Source organism: Spizellomyces punctatus, assembly GCF_000182565.1.
Source record: "Spizellomyces punctatus DAOM BR117 chromosome Unknown supercont1.21, whole genome shotgun sequence".
In the NCBI taxonomy this organism is placed as follows: Eukaryota; Fungi; Chytridiomycota; class Chytridiomycetes; order Spizellomycetales; family Spizellomycetaceae; genus Spizellomyces; species Spizellomyces punctatus.
Genome location: NW_015971557.1, coordinates 1 through 11668, shown reverse-complemented (window position 1 = coordinate 11668; position 11668 = coordinate 1). Strand labels below are relative to the sequence as shown.

The following is an 11668-nucleotide window of genomic DNA, read 5'->3' as shown; positions in this document are numbered from 1 at the left end:
ACTTTTTTTTCCCACGCTTTTCCTAGGCATCTTTTTTCTTTTGCTGTTTAGCTCTTTCTGAAAGCGTTTTATTTTCCAGTTGCGGGCGCGCAGTGCAACGTATTTGTATGACTGTGCCATGTCGTTACTATGATCGGTTGCTAGCAAATCTTGATAAAGTGTGCAAATGCTTTTTGTCCTCGCCGTTTGTTTCATATCTGGGCCCTTTGAACACCCATTTTCTTTATAGAACAGTTAAATGATTGTGCCATCTGTCCCATGAAGTCAATGTACATGGACAATAACCGCAGATGGACGGGATGTGCCCATGGACGCTTTTGGATGATTTGGCGTGTCAAAAGGTTTCTTGACAATGAAATGGAGCGATGCCAAAGAGGTTTGTTTGATGGCGATAAAGCCGATGCACAGAGATTTCCTTGTGTGAATGGTTTCGGTAGTGATAGTCTAAACAAGTTAAACCTTGAGCCCGTCCATGGATACACTTTGAGAGCCATCTTTGTCATCCGACTACAAACAGCGGGCTCTACCAAATCCCGAAATGCGGCGGCTGGCTCTTCTGCAGTTGGTACATTAGCGGCTCGGTTCTTGACCTTGCCATCCACTGTCATACGTGACGAACAGGCGACGACGATTACTCTCATGCCGGCCCAGGCAACGTCCAAAATGGCGTACCAATGTTAATCGGTGCAACTTGTCTTGACATTTTGACAAAAGAACATTTAATCTTTTCTTGCAAATGGACCTACCACACGTTTGATGCACAGTCGCAACCCATCAACTGCCCTTCAAGCATCAACCTCGATCCACCTGTGCACATGCTGTGAGCAGCCCCAAAAATAAGACTGCCGGCGCCTTTTCCACTGGAAAGGTTAGGATGGACTACTGTCGGCTAGTGCTGTTTCTTTTTCAATTGACGCGCTCTTGAAGCGGAATGTCCTCTCTCTGGAAAGTGGAAAGTAAATGTCCATGTCATGTCATGTTATTATGCCTATGCAACGGAAGCATCCTCTTTCATTGCTTTATACACAGACATTTTGTAAATTTCCACCTTATCCTACCTCATTCTATCTTGATATGTCCGGTCGGTCCTAATTTCTGGATAATGAGTCCACAGTGTGGGGAAATGAATGGGGAATCCATAATGTAACGTCAAAAAGGGGCAATTTGTGATATCCCATGAAGACTGGTATGTACTGTAGTGAGGCATATGTGTTTTACACCATACAACCAGTATCGAGTATATCATCAGGCAAGTGTTTCTGCTGTGTTCCAAACGGTTGATACTATTTAGAGTTGACTTATGCGGAGATGAAAGGTGGCTTATGATAGCGCTGAGAAAGTAGCAAATGAGTTTGGGCCTGCATGCCGCCTAACCAGAAGAGTAATATAATCAGGTTGTTGCCACAATCTAGGGCTTCTCAGAACCGTTTTAATCTTGTTGATAAGTTATGGACTCGCCGAGTTATTCAAGTTTCCGCCTCTGACATTTAGGGGTTAGGGCAAGGGATGCACCGAGCCTTTTTGTTTGGTATGCAAACAGCTGTTGGTAAGTGTCCCTTTTGTCACCACCGCTTTGGTTTATAGATGAAGAAGAAGACACCGATGAAGACAGAAGAGATGTCTTCTTACCATTGCCAGAGGCTCACTCCAATGTCTGTTCCGTGACCAGATTAATAGAGGACGCGCTACCCATTCCTTACGAGGCTCGGCAGATCGAACAACCCATCGGTCCAAGATGAGGAAGATCTTCAGGGCGATACTTTTGCCGTGTATGCGTCGCATACTTCTTATGTTCTGAATGGTGAAAGGCGACGACTAAGCGGCAATGAAGATGACAACAGGGATATGGGAAGCGAGGATTTCTTGAGACCGCTGAAGGACATTACCTGATGTGGATCAGACGAAATTGGCAAAGGGGGTCAAATCTCTTGTAAAGTTCAAGTGGTGAGTCAGTGTTTGCACCAGTGGGTCGTTTTATCAGTCACATTCTATGATTTCTGGGTCTAAATAGCCCTGCATTTATTCAAGTGTTACTACAGTTGCACCCTCCAGGATTTCGAGATGACGCCAACGAATGATGCCGAGTTTCACGCCCTCGCGGGTTTTTTTCTCCCGACCAAATGAACCGTTGCGAGGAAGTAGACCCCGGAATGCGCAAACCATTGCGAAGCCTCGGGAAGGCATTTGTGGCTATTTGGGGTGGCTCAAATAGTCGAAACGGAAAAAGCACCCAAGCTCCTCGTAAGTTAGGGAAGCTTCCAACATGCTACAACCGCGGGATGAGGCGCCCCTAACTGTATTTGTCCATTTCCCTGTATTCATTAAGGACAAGTACATAGACTGCTATTTGGTCAGCATCCGTGGGTTGGCACATGGGTCAATTGCCAACCGCCATCACTGCAGCAGTAGATGTCTTGAAGTATGTCCATGTGCAGTAGGATGAACCTTTCCCAAGATGCACCAAAATCGCCCGCGTGAAAAGTCGAAGGAACAAGGAACAGACGCTGGCTGATAGACAAAAGAATTCGGTCATAGGAGGCGATGGTCCAACATTTCTGTGGGACCAGGTATGTGATCATCCTCGTGCCACGGTACTGTCTTTGCGGTTTAAAAGTGCTGATGTAGCACGTTCTCTTCCCGCAGTTTCTCGAGACGGCGCGGGGACAAAGACAGGTCAGCGATCGACTGTGCGGAATGGGATTGAATGCCGACCCTTCAATACTTGCTCCGGAAGTTCAGAAATACCTTGCTCTCGCTCTATACGCCACCATTCCTCCATCGAGAAATAGGGAAGTCCGGCTCGTCCTCGACAGGGTCCTTTCTGAAGCCGAGTCTCGAAGATCTTTTCAACACCACATCGCAACCATTCATGACAGACACGTCCTCATCGTCTCGGACAACAAGAATCGCTACCCCAATGGATTCCATCAAGCTGCCGCCAGATGGCGAAATCATTGTCAAATATTTGGATTTATCTGATGCAACCGGAAATTCGAACTTTTCTGACAAAGGGAAATGGGCATAGATTCCTATTCTGCAAAGAAAAATAGTGTGCATTTGACAATGCCGGAAAGTGGGGCATGTATATTGCTTCCGCGATCAGGAAACATAGCGGAATGGAGAATGTATCTACGAACGCGCTTAGGCATTCCTCACAACTTTTATGGAGACTTCGGCGAGCAATGGAGACCAGATGCAGTTAAGAGAGTCTACAGCGTACGCAATGCATCGCACTCTGAGGTACGCTGCGAGTCCCAGGTCGTGAAGGAACACCATTGTGTTTTGATAATATGAAAATATAAAAGACTCTTGCACCCTTTTCGACAGAATTCAGCAGCAATCGTACAACAACATCAGTCCCATCCAGAGGAAAAGGGAGGTGGTAGAGTCTGCGGGCCGGGCGTGTTAATGCGTCCTGTGCAAGAATGAAATGCAAGAGCGATGGTGACGTTACCAATGCAATCACCCTTCCCTTGGTGGCAGTTGTGGGAACAAGACAATAAGGAGGAGAACTCACTTTTGCCAAGGTCTACGAATCGATAGAACGGATTCTGTCTTGATCCTGCTGAAGGGTAAAATTAGGACAGCGGTACGAATCGATGGCATGTATGTTGCCGAGACATTACGAGGGAACTGGTGTATCCAGTAGACGGACAATATGATATCGAAAACGGTGTGTACAAAATCAACACAAAGTTGGACGAAATAGGTAGGCTTCTCCCATAAGCCTCAGCCTTTTTTTTTTTTAGTTTTAAGTTTCTTCGGAGAAGCATTAATCATTTAGTTTTTTGATTCAACATTCGATACTAATGGGAACCCAAGAGCATAATCTCAGTTTGCAGTTGAAAAAGTGCTCTTAACTCCATAAAATCGTTTTGCCCCTGGCGAATTGACACTACTTTTAGGGTTCCACATTAAGTATATCGATTCTGAAAATCCAGATCCCAAACACAGATATATATAGGGGTAGGAACAAGTCCTTTACCTACCATATTAGTTTTATACTCTTGCAGAAACCTGTTAACACCTCATTTCACAAAATGCCCAAAGCGCCGCCGAGTCTCACATATGGCAAGAAGAAGAGGGCGCCAAGATCAAACGTGCTAGAGCCACACACGATCAGAGAGAATCGATGTTACCGTTGTCCAAATCATTCTCATTGAACGACACTGAAAAATGGTATGAGGAAATTTGAGAAGCAGTGGAAAGGTTGGAGGATGGGCAGGACTTAACGTCGCTGTTACCATTGCCCCATCTGTTGTCAGTCGAAGACATGGAGAAGGTATAGAGACAACATGGACGGTCATTGAAGGGTTAGAGGAGATTTATTGTCAATGCTATCTGAACCTACACACAACAGCACGATACAAAATGATGAAGAGGACGACGTCGGGGAAAATATTGAAACCCATGGCACCTATTTTCGAAAGATCTGCGCTTTTGCCGGCGTAGTTAAGTCTGTTGAAGAATGTTTCGCCGGGTCAAGCGTGAACTTCCCCGCGCACGCTTCGATGGTTACTTGAACGAACTCGATAAATACATTTGCAGCTTTCTGAACTCTTCACCTTAACTCGATACGCGAATCCTTTTTTTGTATTATTGTGTTTCTCATCAATAGTGTAGAGGTGACAGAAACTGGCACTAGCTACTACACCAGAGAATAAACCGGCGACAACCGGTTCGGAAAAGCTAAGCTACTACTAGGCAATTATACACGCAATACGTAACGGTTGGTTCTAACCGGATAATTGCCCACCACCACACACGGTCCCTACTAGGCCTTGATCTGGAACTCTTGATGGCATTGAAGCCAGACTCTTGCATCCAGGAGCGAATCGACTGGGCAGCGTCACAAGCCAGAGGATGTTCAGTGACAAAGGCTTGGAGACTAAAAACTGCATGTCAGAAGATGACCCGATGACAAGAAATGCAAGAAATGCCATCGATACATACCAACCAAGCTCAACTAATGTGGCAGCATAATAGTAAGTTTTGTTATCGGATCCGATTGGTTGCCGCTGGTTCTGATCACGGTTGCTGTCGGGCGGTCGAGGTCCTCGGCACCACCACATCGGCGTTCTCATGATTGACCAAGTCGCGATGAGGGTTGCGCAGATGGTTTGAGAGTCGAGGAACTGGTGAGGAAGGGGAGAGAGAGCAAAGGCTCCCCTTTTACAGACCTTTGGCATGCGCCTCACCGCAGTTTAATAAAAAGACATTACATGCATGCCACACCGTTTTTGAGTTAGAGGGGGTGCTGATTATGCGATATGATTAACCGGATTAATCCGGATAATAATGGGTCCTAGTGCCATTTTCAATCACCTCCACACTATGTAGGAGATATATGCTATTGGCTTGTTCCATATCTCCATGTCTTTTAATAACCATAGCAGAGGGGAGGTTCTTTGTCATTTGGGTTTTGTTATCAGCGCGCTCCCTGTTTCTTTCTGTAAGTGGGCGTAAGTGATCTGCGGAATGTGGGCGTACTGCTCTTTAAAGCTCTTTAAATAGGCACCTTCTATACCGGGTTATGCTGTTGCATTCGCCAGCCATTTTCAGTTGATATACGACCCTGCGTCCCAGAGTTCATGGAATCCTCGATGATTTCATGAGGAGAAAGGAACCAGCGATTCCAAGGCCATTTAACACCTCTCATACAACTATAATGAATAGAACCAAGATTCTTAGGTAAAGGCTTCGGCTCAACCATAGGATGCCACGACTTGACCCCATCTACGTTTGCACGATTCGTTTAGGCACACACCATGTTTACTTATCGCCACATAAGGTTTCACGTCGCAGCACCACAGGACAACTATTATTTCGGTCGCGGGTTTCTGCTCATTTCGATATGCTGGGGAAAAAAATTGATATCGATATCAGAATCAAAGTTTTATATTATTAATAGGAGCGGGCATGAAACGTCCTTCTTACCTTCATCCTATCGTCGGCTGTGCCTATCATTGTATGAAGTTAGACCTAACTACCAATGATTTTGAAATTTGATTCAAATGTTAGATACTCATTAAGTTTAAATTCAAATACTTCAACCGTCTGGACATCCAGATCAAACAATACACATGTGTTGAGTGGTCCGCCCGGGTTTTGGAAGACGTTCAGATCCTTGTTAATAAAGTGGTTTTGGGTGAACCTCTTCAATCAAAAAGGAGGAGGTCGAAACTCATTACTACACCTGTGCTGGCGATGACGATCTCGCCTTTGTCGAAATCCGAGATGGAGTGTTGCCCTCTACAAGGGGTGCAATGCAATTCACGGCGTCAACATGAATGTTTCCATCAACCTCATTTTTTGCTGATGGAAAACATATGTCCGTGTTGAATTAGGTAGGATTATTAGTATTGGTGAGAGGTTAGGCTGAGGCTAGATGTACGCCTTCCAAATCGAGAGGAAGCATTGTCATTCATTTCAAACCTTTGTATAGTAGTTGCAATGTCTGATTGGTTCTTCACTTTTGATTCGATTTGTGACACTTTCAAATCAATATCAGCAAAGGTTTCATTTCGACGTGGGGCATCTTCTTCTCATAATGACGCAACGATGCGAACAATTGATATCCATTTTCCCTCAATGCCAAATCACAGACTGTTTAGGAAAATCTGATATCATCTTTTTTTGAGCGGTGCTGCATTGGAAACTAGATTCAGGCAATCTCCGAAACTTGCACGCGGCGCCAACAGCTCTAAGTACATCCAGGGTAATGGGCGCCGAATTCCTCAAGGAATTGGGAAGCTCGATATATCGGTGCAATAGGCAATGTCAATTTGTTTTCTGCAATGTAAAGGGGATTCATTCCAAGGCTTGGAATTTACTCACCACCTCGGAAGTGCCATACAGTAACAGGGAAGTCTAATCTATGATCCGAAGTACACGTTGGAATTCACACATCCTGCTGCCGACAGAGACCCGCGTACACCCCGTTGAGTGCAACGAGTTGTTCATGCCTTCCCATCTCAACTATTTTCCCACCGGAAACAACGGCAATGCAATCAACGTTTCTGATAGTTGATAACCTGAAAGCACAAGGACATACAGAACCCTTTTATGAGTCACTGTACATTGTTATTAGCCCATGCGCCAGGATGCCTTCTCACCTGTGTGCAATGGTCACGGTGGTTCGCCCAACGGCTGCTTTATCAATGGCCTTTTGAACTTCTGCTTCACTTGTAGAATCTAATGCACTCGTTGCCTCATCCAGTAATAGCAACTTAGGTTTCCTTATAAGAGCCCTCGCAATGGCTATTCGTTGTTTTTGCCCGCCAGATAAGCGTCCTCCTTTTTCTCCTACTCTGGTATTATAACCTGCCCGCACAAACAAAGATGGTAGTGACAAATCATTCCACGATGAAAAAAGGCAAATAAATTGCCAACCTACCGTCAGGCAAAGCAGCAACAAATCCATCAACGTTTGCTTGTTTGGCAGCGTCAATAATCTCGTCCATTGTGACAGGTCTTTCGCATCCCCAAGCAATATTGTCCGCGATGCTCATGTCGAACAAGATGGGTTCTTGACCGACCTGGGAAGCAATCCCATAGCTGCGTTGAAAAACTCGACCATCTATATGCTTTGCGATGGCAACACTTACTAGAGCAATGTTTGAACGTAGCCCTTGCAGTAACTGGTAATCCGCTATTCTGACTCCGCCAATGGTGCCCTCGCCAGCCTGTGCCTCATACCATCGTTGCAACAGTCCAATGACCTACGTTACAAACGCGTTCCTGTCAGTTTCGTGTAGGAGACTGTTCTGCATGTAATCAGACGCTACCGTGGATTTGCCGCATCCGCTGTATAAGTAGAAAATGCAGATGTGGTTGGAGAAGGTTTATCCATAATGAAGAAAAGACTCTACAACCTACCTAGGACCGACCTGAAGCGATCAACGGGAAAAAAAAACAATGTTTGTGAGGATGTGACGAATGGCGGTGAACGTCAAATAGATTGCCAATCATACCAGTGCTAGAGATTTATCTTCCAGCCCCTCCAAGTTAAATTGTCCGGTAAAAATGGGCTCCGTTGACGTTGGGTATTGGAAAGCGAGGTTCTCGAATTTGAAACCAGCTCGAAAATTTGTTGGGACGAATCCATTCTTCTCTGGGTCAATCTCCGTTTCTCTGTCGAGCAGTTGAAATGCCTAAGGCAAAATATTGGACGTTGCAGCGAAAAATTAAATAATGGCCAGCAAGGTCTTACGGTAAGGGATGCGAATTTGCCTTTCGCATACGCACTAGCCAGCCCGGCGGAACTTGCGACACTAATCATGGTAACCTGAAAGAGGAGTCAGAAAGAAGCACCTAAAACTCATAGAATTCCAATCAAAGTAATGTAGAACGTACCATCATTCCGAGCACTACCACAAGTAGTTGCCATAATTCCAGAGTAGCAGATTTAATTAAACGGGAGCCGGCGTACAGTCCCAATGAGATGGTGAACATGGCTGCTGTAGCTTGAACGGCGTATGCAAGGCTATCGAGAAACGCATTTTTCCTACTCAATTCGAATGGCTTTGCAAGAAATGCTTCGATTGAACGGTACATAAGGAAGAAATCGCAAAGTAAGTGTGAGCGATTTGCTATCCGGAAAGACACAGGGAATGCCATGAAGTTCACGCAAGCCATACTTCGGTATCTCTGCACTGCAAAGTCTTCTCTGACGAGCGATTTGAAGGTCTTCACATCGCGAATGGCTTCGGTTGCAACCTGCATTGCCTGTTCATTAGCCTCCTTACTCGCATCGGCGTACAGAGAGATGGCACTGCTTTGCCAGTATGATGCGATGATCAGAAACGGAAGTAGTATCAGCAGAATCTAAAACACAATCACGAGAGGAGGAGTTAGTCCACCTTTATAAACTTTGCAAAGGAATATCCGCACTATACCGCTGCCAACGTCGGAGCAAATGCCATGGATAATCCTATTCCATAAATAGCGGTACTGTTAACGGGTTCGTCCGTTAGTAGCAAGTAAGGTGAAGGGAAACCAAGAAAAGTAACAGTGTACTTACAATGACAGTTGCGCAAGTTCAGACCAAACCTCCGTTACAAAACAAGGTACAGAAGAGCACATTGCTAACTTGTTGCAAAGTATTCCAATGGAGTTCAGCTTTAAATCGAAGAATCCCATTTCTTGTTTGAGCAAATTTTGCAGCATCAAGAGCCGTAGTTTGGTTGTCACTATAGCATTCACTCTTCCAAATAGTGCCGAACGAGCCCAGGTGCTTTTAGATCATGCGTTAGCTGTGGGAATTTCGCATCTAAAGTGCCGTAGTCTGACAGGCATCGAAAAACTATGCGCGTTACCTAAACAGAGCAAACGCAACAACTACAAGCATAAAAGATATCCACCGGTATGCCGTGGTGGGATCAGGTTTTACTATCTCTTGCACGGTGAAACCCAGTATTAGCGCAAAACCGGGAAAAACCTATGCGAATAGGAGAATGAGCGGTCCGGAAGCGGGTTTCTTTGTGTTGTTCTGCGTCAATCAAATTTACATACGACTCCTCCACATCCGGCAGCAAGAGTACCCAGGACAATCAAAGTCCACTCTGGGCGCATGAAGTTGAATACTCTCCAGAACAGCGAGGAGGAGCCATGAACAACGTCTCCCCTCCTTCTCCTTTCTTCTTGTAATCTTCTTTCAGACTGTGCTGCTAGTTCTTCTGGAGAGTCCATATGGAGTTCTTCGTCTGCGCGCATAATCTCTATAATATACTCATTTCTTTCCATTTGAACGGATTCCCTTTGTGACACCATCGGTTCGTCTCTCCCCGGTGCAGTCTCATGGCCAACCGAAAGTTTTTGTTTGTTGACCAGTTGAGTATAAGTGCCGTTCAGGGCATATAATTCTTCATGGCGACCCTTTTCAATTAGCACCCCCTTTTCCATGACGCATATCATATCAGCATTCCGAACCGTAGATAGCCGATGGGCTACATGATCCGAACAATTCCGATTAGCAATAAGCAAAGCAATTCAAGTTCGCTTTGCCATACCAATAACTATCGTTGTTCGTCCACTCGATGCCGAATCTAGTGCCTTTTGGACAAGTCGTTCCGAGTTGGTGTCCAAAGCCGAAGTAGCCTAATTCAGCCAGTGAGAGTTTTTTCAATACCTTGCGGAAGTTGCAAAGAACAAACGAAATCGCATAGAATCTTTGCCACACCTCGTCAAGTAAGAGTATTTTTGGGTCGCTGATCAAGGCGCGGGCAATTGCTATAGGCAACCAGAAGATAAGTGCCGTCTGCGTTTAGAGTCTTTTGATTCTACAAGTACTGTACCAATTCTCTGCTTCTGTCCCCCTGACAACATTCCAGTGGTTACTGGAGTATCGTATCCAAGAGGCAGTTTGCTAACGAATTCGTGACATTGGGACATTTTGCAAACTATTCTCCGCTTGGTAATTAGCCATTGCTAGCATACTCACATGTTTTGTGAGTGCTCGTACCTTCAAGGAAGCGCGACGTTGAGACGCTCTCGTGGGTCCCCAGCAAGATATTTTGCTTAATAGAAAGGGCAAACAAAACAGGCTCTTGCCTATTCCATTAATCAGCAAGTTGAAATGTGAGGTGACCCCAAAATTTTTATGTTTCATCTCCAAGAAACAAATGTCCTTGCTACCTACCCAACGACTCCGATATGCCTTCGCAACCATTGCGGGTCCAAGGAGCGCACATCTTTACCATCCACGAGCACGAAACCTCGCGCCGGATTATAGAGCCTATTGGTGAATTGAATTTTTAGAGCCATCGAAAGTGAGTTACTTTGTTTTGCATATCAGACAAAACACCGAAACCAAGCGTGGTTCTTGCGTAGTCGGTTTGAACCCACCTTTGAAGAAGCGCAATGGTAGTCGACTTGCCACTTCCAGAGCCTCTGTAGCGATCCATATCGGTCGACATGTCAATGCGGGAAATCTCTCAATTCATGAACGACAGAGATATAGTTACCCAACGAAGGCAACAGTCTTCCCTGCCCCAATTTCCAAATGCAAATCGTTCAAGATTGGTATTTCTGGTCTGGCTGGATAACTGAAATGGACGTTTTGAAACGAGATCTTTCCGCTTATTCGGTCTAGGGTTCGCATTTCCTGTGCACCCCTCGCCCCGGGCGCCATCGATTGAGCATCCCATATAATGTGGAAAAGGATGCTAGCGGCGGCGGCGGCGCTTGCGAGTACAGATAAGGCAGACGGCACATTCATGAGGGAAGCCGCTAACATCATCATGGATAGGAGAACCGTCTGGAAGCGCAGGAAAGGACCTGTGGTAAGCAGCATGCACCATTGGTGAAACGCAGATCTAGGTCACCTTACCACTGCGCTGGAACCATCTATATCCCCATCAATTTTCATTCTGACTGCCAGATAGAATGACAGAGCAAATATCAAAAATAGCAAAGAGGTAAAGAACCCCAAAGCAAATCCGGCAATATTCGATTTCTTCCTATCTGCGCTTTCCACCCCATGTAGTGCTTTGCTGTACTTGTCTTGTAACCGACTTTGTAAACTGAATGCATAAACTGTTCGTACGCCTCCCAGTGCTTGTTCCGCCAAAGCCGAAGCACGTGCGAAAGCGTCTCCGCTGCGAGTGACCATGATGGAATTCACTTTCACAAAGGCGATGCCAACGATAATCAAGAGCGGAAGGAGCGA

The 11668-nt window shown here is 45.5% G+C and overlaps 1 protein-coding gene across 1 annotated transcript; it reads right to left on the bottom strand.

The window, feature by feature from the left end:
- Positions 1-6583: 6583 nt before the first annotated feature.
- Positions 6584-11668, bottom strand: SPPG_08328 (uncharacterized protein). The gene is made up of 21 exons (XM_016756486.1): positions 11330-11668; positions 10965-11257; positions 10846-10890; positions 10640-10735; positions 10463-10551; positions 10296-10400; positions 10181-10230; positions 10011-10098; positions 9514-9947; positions 9318-9439; positions 9023-9235; positions 8898-8952; positions 8640-8826; positions 8356-8537; positions 8213-8287; positions 7974-8153; positions 7879-7889; positions 7788-7806; positions 7608-7721; positions 7116-7538; positions 6584-7034 (listed from the first exon to the last, which is right to left on the bottom strand). Exons 1-20 carry the CDS (start codon positions 11609-11611, stop codon positions 7356-7358), a joined length of 2823 nt encoding a protein of 940 aa, XP_016604214.1. The 5' UTR covers positions 11612-11668; the 3' UTR covers positions 6584-7034; positions 7116-7355.